This window comes from Hemicordylus capensis, chromosome 3, assembly GCF_027244095.1.
Source record: "Hemicordylus capensis ecotype Gifberg chromosome 3, rHemCap1.1.pri, whole genome shotgun sequence".
Classification (NCBI taxonomy): domain Eukaryota; kingdom Metazoa; phylum Chordata; class Lepidosauria; order Squamata; family Cordylidae; genus Hemicordylus; species Hemicordylus capensis.
This window is the reverse complement of record NC_069659.1, coordinates 24,911,966-24,935,776: the sequence shown is the minus strand read 5'-3', so window position 1 is coordinate 24,935,776 and position 23,811 is coordinate 24,911,966. Positions and strand designations below refer to the sequence as shown.

Below are 23,811 nucleotides of genomic sequence, written 5' to 3'. Positions count from 1 at the left end.
CTCCTACCTCGTTGTTTGTCAACAGATGATCAAAAATTAGCACGCACAACTCCCAAAGCTGGGTGTGACACTTGTCTTGTGCTCTCAGCAATCGTGTGAACTGCCTTAGTGTTTCTCTGCAGACAAATGCTTTTGTATCTGTTGAGAACAGAGGTGTGCGGGCTAAGAGTCTGTTAGTGTGGGTGGAGGGAGATATGTCAGCAAGTTCCTGTGGGTGCTGTACATAATTGTGTAACTTCTGAACAAGGCTTCTCAGTTTATTGGACTATTGATAACATTGTGAGTTGTCCTGGGGCTGAAAGTCAGGACATAAGTATTTTAATAAATACATTTGCCGGATTGTACATTCACTTTTTCTATACTGGGAGAACAGAGGAAGTACCATATACTGAGTCAGACCATTGGTCCATCTTGCTCATTATTATCTACACAGACTACAATCTCCAAGATGACACAAGACATGGCATTCCTTCAGAAGCCACAAACTAATGTCCAACACCTCTGCTTGATTGACTGTGTCAACCTACAAAGTGCGCATGATCCATCATCATGCACATATCACCGGTTCCAATAATATTCCTTTAGGAAACTGAATTAGCCATTGCTTCACTGGAATCTATCTGAAATGCATCACACTACTGTTAAATGCTGGTTAAATAAACCCCTTAGACAGAAACTGCTTTAAGTAATTTATTCTGGGAGAAAGAACAGCCAAACACTTAAGGGTATCATATAACAGCAGCATACCTGGGTGACTCGCTAGCATGACTCCAGGATAAATTAGTAAATTCCTGCACAAGCACACAGAGAGAAGAGAGGGAAGAAACCCAACAACTCCCAAATGGAATTTAAAACAAAGCATATTCCCACTCAGTCAACAGCAGCTTTATTATGAATTTTGATCTCATGAATTACAAACACATTTTGTCAGTTATCAGACATTTCTGTTTGCTGCTAAAGAAAAAGCCATAAAAGGAAATCAATACAAAAGAAGGCAATTTGGAAGGTGATCGTATAAGAAAAAGCTGGTATTCTCTGGTTCTTCTCCTCCACCATACTGTGGATAGGGCGCTCCTTGTGGCAGGGAGAACTGGTCTTGTGGTAACAAGCGTGAATTGTCCCCTTTGCTAAGCAGGGTCCACCCTGGTTTGCATTCAAGTGGGAGGCTATATGTGAGCGCTGTAAAATATTTCCCTTAGGGGATGGAGCTGCTCTGGGAAGAACATCTTCCCAGACCAAAGTGCTGACCATCAGGGGCCGGGACTCAAGAGATGGTTTAGATCTGCCTGTTCTGGATGGGGTTACATTCCCCCTGAAGGATCAGGTACGTCACTTGGGAGTGCTCCTGGACCCAAAGCTCTCCCTGGATTCTCAGGTTGAAGCGGTGGCCAGGAGCACTTTTTATCAGCTTCAGCTGATATATCAGCAAAGTCAATTTCTAGAGGTGAATGACCTTTAAACAGTGGCACATATGCTGGTCACTTCCAGACTTGACTACTGTAATGTGCTCTATGTAGGGCTGCCTTTGTACATAGTTCAGAAACTACAACTGGTACAGAATGCAGCAGCCAGATTGGTCTCTGGGACAACACGAAGGGACCATATAACACCAGTTTTGAAAGAACTGCACTACCTGCCAATATGTTTCCGGGTGAAATACGTGAAATACGAAGTGCTGGTTATTACCTATAAAGTCCTTAATGGCTTGGGACAAGGCTATTCAAGAGAGCACCTCCTTTGTCATGAACCCTCCCACCTTTTACGTTCTGGAGAGGTCCGGTTATGGTTGCCACCAGCTCAACGGGTGACAACTCGGGACCAGACTTTCTCTGCCCAGGGGTTTGGAATATGCTCCCTGCTAAAATAAGAGCAACCTTCTCTGTTTGTTTTCAGGAAGGCCCTCAAGACTTTCCTGTTCCCTCAAGCTTTTTAATTAGAATTTTAATAAATTTAATAATTTGTTTTATATTGTTTATATTGTGTTTTATGTATTTTAGACTGTGATTTTAATGTTGGCATCTGTACACCTCCTAGAGATATACTTAATAGGTGGTATAAAAATATGATTGATAGATAAATAGATAAATCTAGGTTCCAAGTTCCCTTCCTGGCAGCATCTCCAAGACAGGGCTGAGATAGACTCTTGGATGCAACCTTGGAGAAGCTGCTGCCAGTCTGTGTAGACAATGGTGGCGTCCCAGCTGCAGAGGGTTTGGATGATACAGATTATCTAGACCCTTTTCAATCTGGCTTCCATCCTGGATATGGGACTGAAACTGCCTTGGTCACTCTAGCGGATGACCTATGCCAGGAGCTTGACAGTGGGAGTGTATCCATGTTGGTTCTGCTGGACTTCTCAGCGGTGTTCGATACCACTGACCATGGTATCCTTCTGGACCACCTCTAGAGTATAGGGATTGGAGGCACTGCTCTGGAGTGGCTTCAGTCATTTCTGGTGGAAGGGTCCAGAAGGTGGTGCTGGGAGACTACTGCTAGGCTCCATGGCCAATGGCCTGTGGGGTCCCACAGGGTTCAGTTTTGTCTCCCCTGCTGTTTAACATCTGTGTAAACCACCCTGAGCCATTTTTGGAAGGGTGGTATAGAAATTGAATAAGTAATAAATAATAATAATCTACATGAAGTTGCTGGAAGAGATAATCCAGGGACTTATATGCAGATAACACTCAGCACTATCTCTCCTTGTCACCTGATTCTAGGGAGGCAGTGGATGTTCTGAATGGGGGCTGGAGGCTGTGATGGATTGGATGTAGGCTAACAAACTGAGATTGAATCCGGACAAGATGGAGATACTGTTGTTCAGTAGGAGAGCCAACTGGGATGAGGAGATTCTACTGGTTCTGGATGGGGTTGCACCCCCCTTGAAGGAGCAAGTACGCAATTTGTGGGTATTCTGCTTTTGGAAGCTCAGGTGGAGGCGGTGGCCAGGGGTGCCTTTGAACCTGGGACCTTCTGCATTCAAATATGTGCCCTAGTCCCTCACAGAGAGAAACATCACAAGAAAGGAAGAACTACTTATACAATGTATTAGGAGAAAAGACAATGCTTTTGTTCAAGAGTACCCAAATCAAAAGCAATATAGGAAAAAGTCACTAAACTATTAGAACAATGAGAGGCAACAGATTCATCAAAGGTGGCAGTCGTATCATAGAAAAAATAATAATTTTAACAGTCCCAGGACTCCTTTAAAACTAGTCTTCCTAAAGAAAGCCAAAATGCAACTCTACAGATGATGAAGAAAAGTGAAGTGCAGCTGCTAGAGCTCTATCAATCTTTTGGAAGTAAAAACAATGGCGTTTCATGCAGCACTCCATTTCCCTTATACAAGATACATGGCTCTCTGTTATCCCACACTGCAATGTTCTAGACAAAAAACTCTTTGCAAGCAAGCATGTGTTAAAGCCATTTGTCATTAACCAGTAAAAAAGGAGTGCTGAGACTGTGAGCTGTTATTTATTTCTGACTGTAAATGAATACGATGGAACATTACTTAGGTGTACCCATCTATCAGGATGTTCCCTTGAACACACACAAAAATTACTCCTCTAAATCTTAAACTACAACAGAGAGAGCTGGTCTTGTGGTAGCAAGCATGACTTTTCCCCTTAGCTAAGCAGGGTCTGCCCTGGTTGCATATGAAAGGGAGACTACACGTGAGAACTGTAAGATATTTCCCTTAGGGGATGGAGCCGCTCTGGCAAGAGCAGAAGGTTCCAAGTTCCCTCCCTGGCAGCATCTCCAAGATAGGGCTGAGAGAGATTCCTGCCTGCAACCTTGGAGAAGCCACTGCCAGTCTGTGTAGGCATTACTGAGCTAGATGGACCAATGGTCTGACTCAGTATATGGCAGCTTCCTGTGTAACAGCAAGGCACTGTGCCTGCAAAACACTCCTCCTTTTCCTCCAGCAAGCAATCAGGGAGAAGATCATCAGGATGCACCATACAGGAGGCAACCTTCTGGACTTAAATGAGTGGTCTCAGCATCTGTTTCTGAGCTTATATAGTAAATCCTAGAAAAAATGTCACGGACAAATGAATATACATTGGGCCAGAACTAGAAGTGACAGCAAACCAGGGTGAATAAAAAATAAATGATTTTTTAAAAATAAATAAAAATAAATTGGATTTTTAAAAATTTAAATCTGATTTTTAAATTTAAATCAGATTTTTAAAAATAAAATGTGTTTTGAGGAAAAAAAATCTATAGAAAGATCGTTTTCTATTTAAGATACATTATAGTCCAAAGGTTATTCATCGTGAAATAAGGATTAGTTTATAATTATGTAGGATGAGGCTATATATATGCCATGTTTAAATTTCTTGGTAAATGAATTCCATTAATCCATTCACAATATCATGCTCTTCCAGAGGTTTCTGTAAGATTTTTTGGCCAATTTTTCTATCTAGAAGAGGATCAAAAATGAAACCTTCATCTGGTTGTAAATATTAAGATTATACCAACAAGAATGAGTCTTTATGGGGGGGGAAAACCCCATGATTTAAATCTAGTCTTACTGACTAGTGATTTAAATTGTGATTTAAATCAAATCCACCCTGCCGCAAACATGCCCATTGTCTAGTATGGGGCTTTAAAAACAAACAACCTCTAAAATAGTAGCTGCGTGGGGCCTAATTCAAATCAGGACTGCAGCATGGATGCAGAATGGATGTATTTATCATTGATTGATTGATTGATTGATTGATTTGATTTGATTTGATTTGTATACCACTCTTCCAAAATGGCTCAGGGTGGTTTACAATTAAAACATTCCCCACTGAAAACTGTCCTCTCCCTAGGAGCTATCTCCCCTATAGGTGCCATTACAGCAAATGACACCTTTGGGGGCCCACAGCAACTTATGGAGCGGGGAAAGTAGATTTTCAGTGAGAAAACTATACAGAGGAAGACATAAGAACAGCCCTGCTGGATCAGGCCCAAGGCCTATTAAGTTCAGCATCCTGTTTCACACAGTGGCCCATCAGATGCCACTGGGAAGCCCACAGGCAGACACTCTCTGTACACCTGTTAAAGTAAAAACAAACACACACATAATGACACTTTTAACATCACAGCTAGTTTGACTTAAAGAATTGTAAAGATGGTAGCACATGAATGAACCCCAAGAATGATTCAATGTGTTCAGAAACAACATGGTACTTTCAGAACTGCCTTTCTTCTATATTGAAAGGGAGGGGGAAGAGATTACATATGTGAATGCTCCCCATGTTTAAACAACAACAACAACAACAACAACAACAAACAAACATGTCTTATAACATTTTGAAATCACAGAAAGCCAAAGCTGAAATATGTTCTCATTTAAGGGTCACTGTCAGCACCTCTGGATTGCTACATTCCCCCATGTAAAGTTAAAGTTTGAGAGCCATTAACCTAGAAAGGAAACTATGAATTACGTACATGTGTGTGTGTGCGTGTGACAGAGAGAGACACAGAGAGGCAGACCTTACTAATGTTCAGGACTCTGAAAATCATTTCCCCTTTGCCAGAACACATTCCTCTTAACTATCGCTTCTGACAGACTACAGCAGAGGCAAACGAGCAAAAATTAGTCACCAGTTTTCAGCCAGTCACTCGTGATATTATTAGGCCATAAAGCATAGGTGGACTGCTTGAGCAAAGGCATTGGGCAACACATCATCAGAGCTGGTCTTATGGTGGCAAGCATGACTTGTCCCCTTTACGGATGTGCAAATCGGCTCGACATCGAACAGATTCGACGTCGAACCGGTTCAGTTCAATGGTCTGGGGTCGAACCGAACCACCCCCTGTTGGGTCTGACTCTAGACTGAATCCCGCCCCCCCGACTGTTGGGGGGGTTTTTTTTTCCACGGATTTAATTTTTTTAAAAAATTAACGTATCCCTTCTGGCTGAAAAAGCGGCCAAACGGGCCGCTGGCAGTGATAACACAGGCCAGTGGGGGGAGGGGGAACTTCCACTGAGAGAGATTCCTGCCTGCAACCTTGGAGAAGCCGCTGCCAGTCTGTGAAGACAATACTGAGCTAGACAGACCAATGGTCTGACTCAGTATATAGCAGCTTCCTATGTCTCTATGTCCAAAAAGAGGCCAATGCGGAGTGTGATGGTTAGTGTGGAGGACTGGGACTGTGGGACTCCGGCTTCCAAATCCTGCTCAGCCATTAAACCTACTGAGCGACCCTGGACTATTCACTCTTGCCAACTTCACAGCATTGTTGTGAAGATAAAATGAAAAGGGGAAGGGGAAGAACAACGTCTACGGCCCTGAGCTTCTTGGAGGAAGAGTGAAATTTTAAAAACACAATGAATACTGTCTGTAAAATGACACATGCTTCTCAGCTGATCCTAGAGATTGGAAGGTAGATTTATCCAGTGCAGGGGGCCTCCCACTGATTCGAGGCCACAGCTGGTGGTACCCTATGCCTGGCCTTGACAAACTTCCTTTGGATTGACTTCCTTTTACGAGCCAGCCTCGTAAAACTGGGACCTAGACAATGGATGCTTGACCAAATTACAGGACTTAGTGATGGAGATTGCGGAGGAGGAGGGTAAATGTGTTTCTCTTTATCCCCTTTACAAATCTTTTCTATTTGTCTGGGACAAATGAAGGTTTTATTAAGTAATTCTCTCCAAATACCTTTCCCTGCCCAAGTCCTGCTATGCTGCCTCATCGTGGCAGGAGGGGTGGGGGTGGGGTGTTCCTAGACTTCCTAGTCTAGAATACCTATCTAGTGTAAGCGCCATGGTTAAGTTTCTAGGTGCCATGGCTCCCTAAGCCCTCATCAGACTGACTACAACTTTGCTACAAAGATGCCTGGTAAAGTCATTGACTGTAGCAGCACTTGAGAAGACTAGCTCCACCCTAAGCTAGCACCGAAAAGAATGTTAGAAAACGCGGATATGGAATTTAAGCAGAACTGGAAGGCTGGCCTCAAAAAACAAAAAAACAAAACAAAAATGTTGATTAAAATGTGAGTGTTAAGAGTGACAAGGCAGTTTCTTGCTTGTTTGTTTACAGTTGGGTACTTGCAAGAATGCTTCCCAATTAGGGGACATTTTGTCCCTTCAACAGCTGTTTTGTTTTAACGGACTGTAAAACCTTGGGCAAGAACCGCATTGCTTATGTTTTCCAAACATTGTCCTGATCTTGCATAATGGTAACTGAATTATTTTAGCACATCAGACCAGTACTGGTGAGAAAAACGGATAATAAACATAGATCCTGGATATCAGTTGGGAAATGAATTTTACTCAAAGCGGAGGCACTGGATGAAGGAGAGGAAAAGGTAGCATCTTTTCTCTGGTCAGCAGGCCAGCTTGGGGACTTACAGTATAGGTTGGCAGTTGATCACTTCAATCTACAAAACCTTTTTCACAAGTACAATAGGCCCAACCTTTCCAGTACCATCACATGCTGACTTATTAGTAAGCTACTGAATCCATGTTAAACTAGTATTTCTGTTGTACAATATTTACCACATATTCATGTTCTTATTTATTTAACATATTTTTATACTGCCCAACACTTACATCTTCTTTTCCTAAAAAGAAGCTCAAATGGGTGTACAACAGGCTTCTCCAGGCAAGAACCAGACCTAAACCTTCTCAGCTAGTACTACAAATATTTATATTACACAACTTTTCAACAAAAGTGCTCAAAGAGTTTACACAGAAAATAAAAAATAAAATAAAAAATAAGATGGTTCTCTGTCCCAAAAGGGCTCATAGTCTAAAATAAAATAAGGTAGACACCACCAACAGGGGATGCTGGCCTGGGGTTAGATAGGGACAGTAGCTCTCCCCTGCAAACAGAATGGAATCATTATGTTAAAAAGGCACCTCTTTGCTCAATCAGCAGCTTCAGTAAGGTTGCTGTATCATGGCCATGCCCTGGAAAAATGGTAGATGGCACCTGGGATAAGTGCTCATCTAGAAAGAAGCAGGCTGGCATCTAAGGCCACCAGCTATGGTACAATCAATACTCAATTCCAAACTACATCAGTTTCCTGGATCCAGAATGGTCAGAGAACATTTCAAAATATTATGAATTCAGTCTGCCACACAATTTATTCATTAATTGAAGTCATTCACACCATCAAAAACTATGCTCTAGTTGGGTTTGGGAGCTGTGTGTGCTCCCAATTTTTGGTTATGTGGAAGCAAGCTAGGAGGAAAACCTGGGTAGAAGTGATTGTGTGGAAGCTTCCGTGGAAATTGGGAGAACACACAGCTCCCAAACCTGGGTAGAACACAATTTCTGATTGTGTGGATGACCTCAGTATGTTAGTTAGTTAGTTAGTTAACTTCTATACTGCCCAAACTTTTGTCTCTGGGCGGTTAGGCAATTGTAAATTTCCATTTTTTTTCCACACAAGTGTTCTGTATTCTTTATGAAAGTCACAGTGCAAAGGAGAGCAGTATTTTTAACAAATATATTCTAGGGCAGACTTACCAGGCGTCTTCGCTCTTCTTCCACTGCGATCAACAACCGGGCAAACTCTTTCAATGACTGGGCTATAAGAAACATAAACAAAAAACAGAATAATTATTTTTATACTACAAAGATTATGCTTCTCTTCATAGGAGGAGGAAGAACGTCTTATGAATTCCTAGGATTCCCTTAAAGTGGAGTGTTCATGGAAAAGAAACTAGCTTAAATTTCTACTGTAGGACCATCCTTGGCAGCATTTTCCTGCTGTGCCCACTTGTGGGTACAAACTCCCACTCGTAGGCACAAACTCCCTAAGATTGGAGAATCCTTAACAATGGGAAGCTTCAGGGAAATCCAATCCAACTGTGCAACACTTCAAAATGTTAAAATAGGTCTCTGATCTATACAATATGTATTACATTTATATACCCCATTCCCAACAGTAGGAATAGAAAAACGAGAAAAGGGTCTTTTACAAACGACACACATTCTTGGCCTGGAGATACCATCAACTCCCTGTACAAGAGTTTGCCTTTTAAAGTTTAGAAGCTTTTGCTGCGTAAAGGGCGAGCATCCCATAGGGAAGGGACAGGCATTCGTTAGCTTGGGAGGTACTAGTAGTCCCCAATCTTATGTCATGGAGCTCTCCAGGCATTTGGGCTTGCTGCTTCTTCCCTTGCCATCCAATACTGCAAATCTGACCAGCTGGCTAAGTGGAGGCATGGCCGTGCCACATTAAATCACTCTCTCTGAGTGATCAGGGTTGCTTTTACTTTCTCACTCAATTTCTCTCCAGTTTCTTCTCCCAGAAGCAGACTCTCTTGCTCCTCTCTTGTCCTGCAGCAAAGACTGTCTGGAATTCAGGGGTTTGAATGTTAAACTCCCTTTTGTCATGGATTTGAATTTTTGTGCAAAGTGCCATTTGTGATTGGCTCCACCTTCCCAAGCTGCTATTTTATGCTGGTAGCTCTAAAGCCTCTGCAAGCCTTATGTCTGCCCTCCCCCACTATAGAGAGTATTCCAGCTGAAGGCAGCAGGGACATTTGCTACATATCTGGGAACTAAAGACAGAGTCTTTTCAGGGGTGGCCCCTAGGCTTTGGAACACCCTCCCCGAAGAGCTTCACCATGCTCCCTCCCCTCAGTGTTTTTTAAAAGCAATTTAAAAACACAGAAGTTAACAGAGGCATTTTAATGTTTTATGTGCTGTGTATATCTGGTAGATTCTTTCATTTTTATAGATCTCAGTTTTTAGCTTTTTATTTTGAAACTCTTTTTTAAAAAAATTGCAATTTTAAATGTGGTTTTAGCCTGGTCGTTCAACTTGTTTGACTTTATTCATCTTTTATTTTACATTGTATCTATTTTATTAAAGTTGTGAGCTGCCCCAAGCAGTAGTGTACTGGAGGTATACATATTTTAAATAAATAAAATAATCAATAAACATGATCTCTGCAGTAAGCATGAATTTTAGGCTGCGGAGGTGGAAAACCCATGCTACAGAAATGCCACTGAAAATGGCACTCCCACAGCAAAAGTAACAGATACACCAGCAAAATGGTACAATACAAATTCTCCTTAACATTATTTCTGCTGATTATATTTGAATATTGAAGAGATACTTGAGCCAGGGAGAGGAAAACAGTCTGCTAAGTGGTAGATGTTGAGTCTTGGCCAGAAAATACCATTTATTATTAATTCCCTGAAATTTGCAATCATCTGTTCTTCTAATCAAGAGGTGCTCTGTTTTGAGCACTGGAAGAGTAAAGCTAAGTCTACATTCCATTCAATGGTAGGCTGGCAGCCCACAGGAGTCTAGTATGAACGACATAAAACAAAACACCACAGAATGATACAGCCTAGCAATAGTAAAGTACGCGATTAAAATGAATTGTGCCTGATTCTGCCCTTTCACGAACCAGTTATCATCCCTGAAGTGCCCCAAATCTCTAAGCAGTGTACAAAAATTAATACATGCAATCCCGTATTGCAGGAATGTAATGCAAATAATATAGACGCAGGAAGGTATGGAAAGCAGAAAGGGACAATAATGGGCTGTCCATTTACTAGTTTTATTCAATCAGAAGCATAAATACCAAGAGGAGAGGAGGGGGAAAACCTCTAAGACAAATTGAAAATACAACAGAAAAATAACTAAACCAATATTGGATGGAAGAGAAATCCAAGCATAAAAATGAGTACCAAGGAAGGATGGATGTGACTCACCTTAGATCAGGGTGGGACACACTTGTGGGTCTCAACCCCCCAGTTGGACCAATGATTTATATACAAGAGTTCTCAAACTTGGGCCTGCAGATGTTGCTCCACTACAACTCCCATAATCCCCAGCAGGAACATAGGGAGGCTGGCTGTGGCCCGTGTACAGCCTCTGCTGTAGCCTCCTGGCCTGGTCTCTGATGCCAGACACAGGGGTCCGGCTAGCCATGCCCCCGCTTCTGACGTCAGACACAGGGGACGTGGTCTCCCCCCGAAACATGGCCCCATTTGGAAGGGAGATCACCCCGCGCTGCGTTGGGCAGCATGGGCCAGAGTGACTCTAGGAGGAGGAGGAAGTTGCGATATACTGAGTCAGACCATTGGTCTATCTAGCTCAGTATTGTCTTCACAGACTGGCAGCGGCTTCCCCAAGGCTGCAGGCAGGAATCTCTCTCAGCCCTACCTTGGAGAAGCCAGGGAGGGAACTTGAAACCTTCTGCTCTTCCCAGAGGGGAATATTCTACAGTGTTTACACTTCTAGTCTCCCATTCATATGCAACCAGGGCAGACCCTGCTTAGCTAGGGGACAAGTCATGCTTGCTACCACAAGACCAGCTCTCCTCTCCTTAAAGGCAGGGAGAGCCGTTCCGCCCATTCTGCCAATGCAGCGCAGGCCAATCTCTCTTCTAAACGCGGCTGTGTGGCCCCATTTAGGAGGGAGATCGATCGGCCCCACTGCATTGGCAGCAAAACCAGGAGTGGCTCTCCCTGCCTTTAAGGCAGGAAGAGTCACTCCGGCCCATGCAGCCCAACGCATAGCCCCATTTGGGACTGGAATAACGCCCCCGCGTCTGACTTCAGACGCGGGGGCGTGTCCCTGATTGGTAGTGGCCCGGGTTCTTTGAACCTGTTTGCCCAATGGTGGCTCTGCCCTTGATTCCCAGCCAGCCACTGTGGCTGGGGATTATGGGAGCTGTGGCAGAAGGTTGCCGGTTAGAATCCCCAATGCTATTATATCAGGCAGCAGCAATATAGGAAGATGTTGAAAGGCAGCATCTCATACTGCACGGGAGGTGGCAATGGGAAATCCCTCCTGTATTCTACCAAAGAAAACCACAGGGCTCTGTGGGCACCAGGAGTCAAAATCGAATTGACGGCACACTTCAACTCCTGGCGCCCACAGAGCCCTGTGGTTTTCTTTGGTAGAATACAGGAGGGGTTTCCCATTGCCTCCTCCCACGCAGTGTGAGATGATCTTCCTATATCGCTGCTGTTTCCCATAGTCTGGGACACATACCAGCGGGGATTTGAACTGGCAAGCTTCTGCTTGTTAGTCAAGTATTTCCCCGTTGCGCCACATAAGGTGGTGATACACTTTACCTTAGTCCAACAATATATGGGGACCCAATTTTGAGAATCCCTGATTTAACACACTGATTTTAAAATGAATCCACTCTGGTGGGCCAAGACTCAAGGGAACAAATAGCAGGCTTTACCAAGAAGAGGGGATGGAGACAAGCTCAATATTTCTAGGAAGCCTCTTTTGGGAACAACAACATTTTTTCAATAAGCTATGGAAGCAATACGCTACTGTGGTGTTTCGATCATGAGGGAGTCGGACCATAACTATCACAACAACCAGCAAAAAAAAAAGGGGGGGGGAATGGAAATATGAGAAAAGCATTAAGTTAGAGAACAGAAAACAGAAACCGGAGATTTTTGTTCAGAACTTTATACAATAAATAGTTGCACAGACTGGCTTTGTTCCTTAAGAAGAAATCTTGCAAGACCAGAGCAGATTTTTTTAAACACTGTGTTGCAATATTACTGATTTAGAAAACAGCCCCTTTCCTACTCTGCAAAGCCCAGTCCCCCAAACACTTGCAAGACTCAGCACTGTCCACAAGGCACTGCAAAGCACCCAAGCACCAGAATATCCTGGTACTGCTACAAACATGCCTCCCACTTTTATGGTCAAATGACTCAACTCTTTCCATAACCATTAACTCCTTACCAGCAATTCTTTATATTAAAAAATGTTTCATTTATTTTTACATTTATATCCGGCTTCTCCTCCAAGGAACCCAAAGCGGCCTACATGCTTATGCTTATCCTCACAACAACCCTGTGACGTAGGTTAGACTAAGGGATAAGTGACTAGCCCAGAGTCACCCAGTAGTTTCATGGCCAAATAGGAATTTGAACTTGGGTCTCCTTGCTCCTAGACCAACACTCTAACCACTACACCATGCTGGCTCTAAACAAACTCACAAATGCTGATGGCAAATGAAGCAGACAGGGCAGAAGAGGATATATTTATGTATGCATCTTTCAAACACGTCATGAGCCAGGCCCACAAATCAGTACCAATGTCTACCCCACTAGAGATGGAATATACTTGGTAACACAGAGAAAGTGTTATGATCTGTCAGTGACTGACCAGGAGAGAGATCTTGGGGTCATGGTGGACAGCTCATTGAAAGTGTCATCTCAGAGCGCAGCAGCTGTGAAAAAAGCTAATTCCATGCTAGGATTCATTAGGAGGGGGGTTGAAAATAAAAATACCAATATTATAATGCCCTTATCCAAATCTATGGTGTGGCCACATCTGGAGTACTGCATACAGCTTTGGTCACCATATCTTAAGAAGGATATTGTAGAACTAGAAAAATTGCAGAAGAGGGCAAGCAAAATGATCAGGGGCCTGGAACACCTTTCTTATGAGGCTAGGCTACAGAATCTGGGGCTCTTTACCTTGGAAAAGAGGCAACTAAGGGGAGACATGATCGAAGTGTATAACATTATGCATGGAGTGGAGAGGGTAGACGTAGAAAATTTTTTCTCCCTCTCCCACAACACTAGAACCAGGAGTCACCCCATGAAACTGAAGGTTGGGAAATTTAGGACCAAAAAGCCAAAGTACTTTTTCACACAGTGCATAATTAATCTATGGAATTCTTCGCCATGGGATGTAGTGATGGCCACCAGCTTGGATGGCTTTAAAAGGGGCTTAGATTCATGGTGGACAGGTCTATCAATGGCTACTAGTCTGGTGGCTGTGGCCCTCTCCAGCCTCAGAGGCATGATGCCTCTCAATGCCAGTTGCAGGGGAGCAACTACAGGTTACTTACCTGTAACTTGAATTCTTCTAGTGGTCATCTGTCCTTTTACACCAACGGGCTATGCGCCTGCACAGAGACCTTGTCGGAACCTAACAAGCTCAATTCTCCTGCTTTGGGCGGGAACCCTGCCCCCAGCTTCTATATGCAGCTGCACCACTCCTCATCCCCTCAGTCACAGAGTCCAGCTTCAGTAGACCCCGCGGGGGAAACGAGAGGGCGTGTAAAAGGACAGATGACCACTAGAAGAACTCAAGTTACAGGTAAGCAACTTGTAGTTCTTTGATGTGGTCTCTGTCTTTTACACCAATGGGCGCATAACAAGCTAGCTAGGAGGAAAGAAACAGAAGCAATATGTAATCTGCCAGAAGTATTTATTTCAGAAACAATTACATTAACTGAAAATGAACTGCAGGACACTCCTGCCAAATACAGCATCATTCTGTGCCCTGACATCAATAGTATGACGACAGATAAACAAGTGGGGCAAAGCCCAAGTAGCCACCTGGCAGATAGCGTCCAAGGGGACCGCGCGATCAAAGGCAACAGAGTCCGCCACTGACCTAAGTGAGTGTGCCTTAACAGTTGCAGGCAACTGCTTATGAGCCAATTTATAGCAAAGTTAAATAGTCAAAACTATGCACCTAGACATGGATTGAGCAGAAACTTGGAGACCTTTAAGTGGTCCATCATATAGAACAAACAGGGAAGGAGTTTCCTCCACTCAGCAGACCTCTGGACATAGAAGGATAATGGCCTCCTAATGTCCAAACGATGTAACCTGCGCTCCGCATCAGAGGAAGGGTTAATCCGTCACTACCGACAGTTCTCTACTCGTGTGGGCACGAGCAGGCGCCATGGCTAAAGAATTCCTGGCCAGCGGTGAGCTAGGCCAAACAGAAACCGATGACTTCGGTATCGGTGGGACTGGTGCCCTTGCTGAGTGATCCAGGGATGTATGGTCCTGTCCTGAATCCAACTTGGGCTTCTTGGCCAGCAGGGCCTCCGACGCAGGAACCAACGCAGTCTTCTTTTTCTTCGGAATAGGAGGGAGGTGCTGACCCACCGGTAAACTATGAGGCAATTTCTTCTTCTTCTTCTTTTTAAGTATGGACACAGAGGAAGCCGGAGAAGCGTCCAGCACCATGGGCACAGGGTGCTGAGGGAAGTCCTCTGAGTGTACCAACACGCCTGAAACCGTTGAGGGGTCAATGATGGGAGACGCTGATACCGGTACCGAGACCAGGTTTTCAATCTCTACAGGAGAGGATTCCAAACATTCCGAATGTGCCAAAGAAGCCATCTTAACGGACTGCTTCAACGATAAAGCCTCCAACGAATGGAGAGCCAAGTCCCACAGGGCTGCATGCTGGCAAGAAGCCCTATTCTTATATAGAAAGCTGTAAGTGCAACAAAGCTATCAGGCAAAATTGCAGCCATTTTTGCACAGAGCAATGGGTTAGGGGTAAGGGTTGGCGTAACAATGAACAAACAATTATACTCTCTCCATGGAATAATCTTTGGAGGACATTCCTGCCCATTTTCATTTTCATTCCTCTGAATACATCGATAAACCTTTATAGTAGTTTTAAGGCTTCCTTCTCTGCAGCATGAGGCCCTTTCTCCATGATCGTGGGAAAGGGCTCCTACTGTATATGGCTTTCCAACAAAGCAGCTCACAGACAGTTTACATTAAAAATAACCAAGATTATTCCCTATCCCAAAAGGACTCATAAGCTAAAAAAGAAACACAAGGTATTCACTAGCAGAAGCCACTGGAAACGCACTGTGCTGGGACTGGATTGGGACAGTTGATCTCCCCCTGCTAGAGGGTCATTGCTTTAAAAGGTGCCTCTTTGCAGAGATACAATATCAATTCTCTCCTATCTGTCGGACTGCATTTTATGGAATCTGCAACACTAAAAGATGCAAGTTCTAAACCAACATGTAAATATGTTTTATTTATTTTATTTCACTCATTCATTCATTCATTCATAAATAAAGTCATCCATAAGTTTTAATAAAGTCATCCATGTAGACAAAATTACAAGGCTCATCGCCAGCGTTTTCAGTTTTACTGTCCACAGAAGTGAATATGCAGTTATTTTCCACATGCAATTCACACAGGATCAACCTTTTTTAAAAAAAAAATCAAGTCTACAAGCAAAGCATCATTTTCCTTTGTGGTAAGGATGGCAAAGAACATATTGTTTGAATTTTCATTTGCATTCAGGGAAGTGGGGATGTACTTTATAAAAACAGTTGAATTTCTTGTAAAGTCAGCAAGACAAACTGCTTCCAGATTATTTCACCGTAGAAACGAGTCAGTTTTAACCACAACATGATTTGTTGCTTGTCATATGCATCACACTTTCACTTGAGAGTCCTCCCCCTTCTTTTTGAGGTGCAGTGGTGTCACTTCACTATCATTTCCCAACCACACACAATTCTTATCTGTTCTGCCGCATCTGGAAGCCAGTATATTGAACACTCATGCACATCTCCCCCTCTCTGTATCAGCTTTAAGCCAGACTTCTCAAGGTCAGCAATGGTTCATGTGAACACATTCATAAGAGCCGTAAGATATGATATTCCAGAGACTGCCAATTGTGGCTGCTAGAGACGCATTGATCACATGACTCCAGGAAGTTTTTCACACCCGGCTTTTCGTTCAGAAAAATTCAAGTTCTTCACTCCGTGTTAAGAGTGTAGCCCAATTTATATCCTGGATTAAACAATCCACTTTTTCCATCTGTTGGGGGGGGGGGACTTCAAATTCGCAGTAAACCCACAATAAAGCCTGCTGTCTAGGAAAGCTCCAGGCCCTAGAATAGTTTTCAAATTGTCCAAAAAAGACAAGGTCAGACCACAGTGGAATCATGGGCAACCATCTTCATTGTTCTGTATGAACTGCCCCATGTTCCACTGCAGCTGCTACAGTCAATCAAGGGTGAACATAGGAATATAGGAAGTTGCCTTATACAGAGTCAGACCATTAGTCCACCTGGGTCACTATTCGCTACACTGTCTGGCAGTGTCTCTCCAAGGTTTCAGACAGGAGTCTTTCCCAGCCCTACCTGGAGACACCAGGGAATGAACCTGGGACCTTCTACATGCAAAGCAGATGCTCTGCCACTGAGCTCCAGACATCTCAAGCAAGGACACGTAGCAAGCCATTCCAAACAAATCCCTTTTGGCTCAGGAACCCCCTTCTCCCAGACAGTTAACAAAGCCAGTGGCAAAAGTATTAGCAAAGTAAGACCTGTTTATTTGGCAAAGATTTCTAGCCAGCAATAAACTGAAGGAGATTTTAGTAGTTAAAGGGTTGTTGATAGTTCAAATTAACTGAAATGTTTAAAGTTACATGTTCCCAAATGCTGTTGCCTACCCTTGTTCTTTCAAGATTGTGCGTGGAAGGTACAATGCAGTCCACTGGCTCATTCACAGTGAATTACCTGATGGCTGCTGGAATTCTTACAAAGAATGCTAAGGGAAACAGAACTTGAATGGATCAAACAAGGCATCACCTATGGTTTTCAGCAACAGGTCCCTTCAGTGAAGGCATAACTGAGCTCCATAATGCACTCCTAAGTAAGCACCCATGCTTTGCAAGTGAAACACACATTAGTGTGCCTAGTAAAAATGACAGGAAAAGGGTCCCTTGTCCCAAAAGGGCGCACAGTCTAAAGAAAAGCACAAAGCAGACCCCAGCACCACCCCTCTGGTGGGATGCTGTGGACGAATGTCCAACAGATGTGTTTTGAGGCAGATACACAACAGAACTATTGCAAAATGCTTTTTCTTGTGTATGTTGGTATCATGTTCCACTGGTGGAAGACTAAAGATAAAGTGTGCGATCGAGTCGGTGTAGACGACTCCTGGCGACCACAGAGCCCAGTGGTAGTCTTTGGTAGAATACAGGAGGGGTTTACCATTGCCATCTCCCGCACAGTATGAGACAATGGGGTGATTCTCACGATCAACAAAAATCGGGCTAGCAGAGGCTAGTCTGATTTTTGTTGACCGTAAGAATCACCGGGTTCGCAGCCGAGCCCGATGGTTCTTGAGCAGGTAACCCGCTCAAGAACCCCTGCTAAAAAGCAAGTTTGCAGAGCAAGCGCTCCAGCAAACCTGCTTTTTAGGATCGTGAGTAGCCGCGCTGCGCCTTCGCGCTGCGCCTACCCATGAGCAGACCCCTGGCCAGGAGGCGAAAAACCACATCCCGGCTCCGGGGGTCTCCCAAGTATGCCCTGCGCACTCGCGCAGGGCATGCGGGGGCCACACAGCCCCCGCTCCCTCCACCCCCCACTGGCTCCATCATGGAGCCAGCAACCGTGTGGGCGGCCGATCCGGCCGCCCAGGGCTCCCTGCCCACTCGTCTGCAGGGAGAGCAGACTTAGCCCGCTCTCCCCGCAGTTGTTACAAAAGCGGGTCTCACGGATCGTGAGACCTGCCTCGATGCCTTTCAGCATCTTCCCATATCACTGCTGCTCGATAAAGGTGTTTGGGAAACATACCAGCGGGGATTCGAACTGTCAACCCCTGGCTTGCTAGTCAAGTCATTTCCCCACTGTGTCTTTAGATGACCTAGTAGAAATAGATGAGACTCTGGAAGATTGTCAGCCACACCTGGGATTAATTCAAATGAAAAGATAATTGATCATAACCACTCAGATTAACCTACCTTACAGGGTTGTTCTGAGTGTGAAAACAGAAAATCCCCCTTGTACACCATCCTGAATTCCTCACAGAAAGGATGTTGGTTTTTACTTTTGATAGTCTCTGCATGCAGCTTTTATATTTAACAAAACACTCAAAGTCACTATAGATGAATTATAAACAATCCACAGAATATATGATTTTTTAAAAATGGTAGGTCATGGTCCAATTTCCTTTCCCTACCTCCTAGAGCCCATGCTGGTCGACATTCAGGAGTTCTTTGCCACCATCTCTAGCTCAGGTGGCTCAGGACCTCTTTGTGACTGATGTAGGGCACCAAATAGTGCCTCTCCTGGCATGCACCTTCCTCTCCATCTTCCCCCTCTTTTTAAAGTGGTGGGCAGGAGGACATCTTGCTGCCTCGCTGGTGACCCAATAATCTGCTGTCTGAAGTGACTGCCTCATCTCGCCTCATGGAAGGGCCGCCCCCGACCTCAATGACAGTTCACAATCCAAGTGCAATTAGTTAGCTGTGGGCAGTTAATGGGATGCATAACGGACTATCTATAGCAGGAATTCTCAACCTTGGGTCCCCAGATGTTGTGGGATCTCAACTCTAATAATCCCCGACCAAAGGCCATTGGGGCTGGGGATCGTGGGAGTTGGTCCAATAACATCTGGAGACCTAAGGTTGAGAAACCCTGATCTATAGCATTATTCCAAACAAGCTATTTTTAAGGAAATACATTGAGATCTCTCTTAGCCCAATATCTCCAGTACTGCAAATTTAAAAGCAAGCAAGTTAGCCTAGAACTGTTTCTTTTAGTAAAAGCACATTTGCTGTTCTCTGCCAAATTGGTTGATTCCACTTAAGTCAATATCTTCCCACAAGTTCTACAATGTATGTTTGTTATCAAGATTGTGGGCAAATGAAAGAGTGCCGAGAACACAAACGTGAACACAATGAAGTTTGTAGATTTTACATTCCAAGATATATTTAAGTTATTAAGAACAGAATTCTTCAACAGTCTGTTTTCTATATAAATGCTGTTTTGCAAATCAAACGTAACACCACATTTAGCATTATGATGGGAAGGATGTCTGAAACCAGCTTCAACATACCAAAAAAACAGTGCATGTCCATCCTGTTGTATGTTTTGCGGTTTCTTTCATCACAGCTAAAACAGGTTTGCAGCTGTATTCTCTGGAGCAGACTCAAATCCAGAAAAATAGCCTGAAACAGTTTGAATTTTGTAAAGTTCTTTTCAAAAATCTTTTTTGTACTCTTATTCTGAAAGATCCTTTCTTCTTCTACTCCAAAAGGCAAAACTATGTGGCTATAACTAGCGAACACTAATAGAAGTTTACAACATATGCCCAAAATAAAGTTTATCTATTAATAAAGTGATCTTGGGCTCTACTCCATCAATCACTTGGATTATATATAAAATATGACCAAAGGAATTACTCAGTTGAAAATATTTTAAAGATATTCATATATACCAAGCTTCATTTTCAGAAAAACAGATGTTATTTCTATTTCAAGGCCTTTCCTGATATCCTTCCTGAGTAGATTTTTAAATAATACCCAAATGATGGATGATGTTGAGCCCTAAACCCATTTTGCCAGCAGGATATTCCATATACTTCCTTCCAAACCTGCTCATATCAAGGAAAACGTCATACATTAGAATCACAACACCAAGCCGGTGGTGGAGGGTGTGTGTGTGTGGGAATCATGGTTGTAGTCTTGTGCTTTCTTAGTCTTCTTTAAGATCCTGTCTACAAGCAAAATTAAAAGTTATTTTGGTTGCTCAGAATATATAAATCAGGCCTTGATGAGTTTTATTGGGATCTAGGAGTCAGACAATGGACTCTTGACAAAATTACCAGACTTAGTGACGGAACTCTGAGTGTCAGGGAGGTTGGGGTAAATGCTTATCCTTATCCCCTTTACAAACAGGCAATTCTGCCTTTGAATATCCTAGGCTAGGTGCAACAGTTAAATTTCTAGGCTTCATGGCTCCTGGGATTTATCATATTATGATCAAATACACTACAGAAGATGGCAAGTTCAAAATGCTCTGTAACACAAATACAACAAGGAGTAAGTCAACACAGAATCTCTCCTCCTGGTGTACAGGGAGCTGGTGCCATGGGGGAACAAGCATAACCTTCCTGCAGCTGAAGTGAGTACAGTCCACTTTACCACCTCATTCTGCTGAATTACAGACCAGACCTTTGAGAAGCAGTTCTGTCGAACACCTTGGCTGCAAATCAGAGAACTGTGAAACTAGCTCCACAACCCCAAGAGGAAGTTTGGGTTGTTTGAGATATGCAAAACAACAACTCACCATGTTACACGGCAAACCACGAGGCACTTTACACGACTGCGGTGAAGAGCCTCAATGAGGTCTGCAGGGAGACAGACCGCTCTCTCCACAGATGATTGGCGGACTGGCTGCCCACACAAGTACCGGCACCATCACGAACCATCACGGAACCGGCAGGGGTGGCAGGGATCGGGGGCTAGCCGCACCTGGAAGTTCCAGGATGCCCTGCGCAACTGTGCGGGGCATTCTGGACAGACCCCCAGGGCTGGGAGGCTTGTTTTAGCCTCACGGAGGGGTCCCCTCATGCGTTGCCATGTTGTGAAGCCGCACCACGGCAGCAGATGATCAACCAAACAGGGCTAGCAGAGCGCTAACATTTTAAATGTTTTATTATGTGTTTTTTGCTTTTAAGGTAAACTGCTCTGAGCCACTCTAGGAAGGGTGAATATAAATTGATTGAATGCATGAATAAAATGTTTGTTTGTACTATATTCAACCCGGTTCTCTCTCCTTTAAAAAAAAAAGGGGGATTTACAATAATTTATTCACCCAAGCTTTTAAACTAGAATTGTGGTTTTAAAGTTTTAATCTTTGTTTTATGTTGCTGTAAAACACTCAGAGACACAAGTATGGGGCCAAGTACAGGTATAATTAATTAATTGAGTGATTACATTAAAATGGGACTTTTCAAATAAGATTTCAGGTTTAACACTTGATTTTATTGTAATCCCATTGTCTTCCTTACACAAAGCCACAATTTGTGTACTGTAGCTCTCTGGAGCAGCTACTGGGAGGCAGAGGACGTAACTGTGGCTCAGAAGCCCATGCAGGTGTTGCTCATGATGAGTACATTTTAGCATGAACATCATACAATCCTAGAGTCAAACTAGAAGTTGCTTTAGGCAGTTGAATGGGGCTAGTGTACTTGTTTGTTATTCAGCATGAGTATGAATACTGAATCATCAGTATCATATTGATACTGAATCAGTATCATACTAGCATTCCTTATGAGGCTACGCTACAACATCTGGGGATCTTTTCTTTGGAAAAGGGGTAACTAAGTGGAGACATTACTGAGGTATATAAAGTTATGCATGGAGTGGAAAGAGTGGACAGAGATAATTTTTTCTCCCTTTCTCACAACACTAGAACCAGGGGTCATCCCATGAAACTGAAGGCCAGGGAAATTTAGGACCGACAAGAGGAAGTACTTTTTCACACCGTGCATAATTAACCAATGGAATTCTTTGCCATGGGATGTGGTGATGGCCAGCAGCTTGGACAGCTTTAAAGGGGGCTTAGGCAAAGTCATGAAGGACAGGTCTATCAATGTCTACTAGTCTGATGGCTGTAGGCCACCTCCAACCACAGAGGCAAGATGCCTCTCAATACCAGTTGTAGGGGAGCAATAGCAGGAGAGAGGGTACGCCCTCAACTCTTGCCTGTGGGCTCCCCAGAGGCATCTGGTGGGCCACTGTGTGAAACAGGATGCTGGACAAGATAGGCCCTGGGCCTGATCTAGCAGGGTGGTTCTTATATTCTTAGTACAGCAGCTGGACTGCCTCCACATTGTGGCTGCTATTTGGAAACGAGCTCCCAATGGCACCAACTGGAGTTCTCTCCCCACAACACACACACACACGAACAAATAGCAGCCAAGAGTCCACACCTCCTTTGCTTCACATTTACCATGAAATAATTAAGTGCTAGAAAATTGTTTGCAAGGTTGTCAGTCTTATAGACAGTCATAACTCACAGATGTGTTCATCTATAGTAGAGAGAGGCAAGGTGCTTCCCTCAAGAGATTTCATTCCAACCAAACTATATATAATCACCTCAAACTGCTGATGTTGTTTGCAAGTTCCTTCCCTTAATCATGTGTGAGTACTTGATAAATCTTTCACATTTTGAACCACTTTGCACTTAGCCTGGAACGTGAACTTTTAATTCCCTAGCCTGGACCGTGAACTTTTAACAAGAACCGAGGAACTGCCCATCCCCTCTCATAGAATAGATTATCCTGGTCTATCATGTATGCCTATGCCAAGAGAAGTGTCCTAATGGGTTCATAAACGATTCACTTCCTCAGTGTTTTAAAGTATTAAACCAAATCATTAGGACGGCTTCTCTTCTCACAAAGTTACACACACTCTCTGTTACTGAATTACTGATTGCATGCGTCACTGATTACGGTTCAGCAGAAGATGGACAGACTAAAGGAATGAAGAAGAAAAATATAAAACAAGGCAAGTCCATTTCCCCCCTAGGAAAATATTAATAAAATGTGCAATCCTGGAGCCAGGAATTGGGTGTGTAGCCACCTCCACATGACCAGCACAATTCCAAGATATTCATGAGGCTAAGATAGAGGCAATGGGTAGAGGCGTTCAGTGCCTCCCCTGGCTTGAACCATGCCCAGAGAGTTGCGGGCACTTCAGGATGCCAGCCTCCTTTTATGGGCATGTGTTGGCACTTCACCTTTCAAGTGGTCATCTGTGCACTGGGCAGCTAGGCAAAGTAAGAACGGTACTTGATGAAGCAGCAGACAGGTATGTAACTTGCATCACCCATCCCCTTTCTCAACTGTTCATGCATTGTAGAACTATGCAATAGTCCTCTGGCAACATGGAACTGCACTGATCACAGGTAGGTGGAGCATACATGGTTCCTGGATGTAGGACTGAGGCAAAGAAAAGAAAAAATCATAGGAGCATAGGAAGCTTCTTGATATTCAGCCAGCCCATTGGTCGATTTAATACAGTACACATTTTACCTGGCCTTTCCACCATAACATGTACATGGGAAGCTGCCTTATAGGAAATCAGACCACTGGTCCACCTGGTTCAGTATCTGGCAGTGACTTTCCAGGGTGTCAGATTTCCCAGCCCTATGCCGGGGATTGAACCCCACATCTCAGGCATGGAAAGTAGATGTTCTTTCTGCTCAGCTACAGTCCTTCCCAAGAATGGCTCAGGGTAGCAATATCGGGGCTTGACAGATCCCAGGCACCAGGAAACCATGGCACCTAGAAATTTAC

At 43.7% G+C, this 23,811-nt stretch overlaps 1 protein-coding gene across 3 annotated transcripts in view; it reads right to left on the bottom strand.

Moving 5' to 3' along the window:
- Positions 1-23,811, bottom strand: part of ARHGAP42 (Rho GTPase activating protein 42) — a 254,291-nt gene that overhangs the window by 145,214 nt on the left and 85,266 nt on the right. For all 3 annotated transcript variants that reach the window (XR_008319529.1, XR_008319530.1, XM_053309902.1), the window contains exon 3: positions 8,469-8,530. Coding sequence is in view for 1 of the 3 variants with exons in the window: in XM_053309902.1 (XP_053165877.1) it covers positions 8,469-8,530 (62 nt within the window). In the remaining 2 variants the exon portion in view is untranslated. The remainder of the gene's footprint in view (positions 1-8,468; positions 8,531-23,811) is intronic.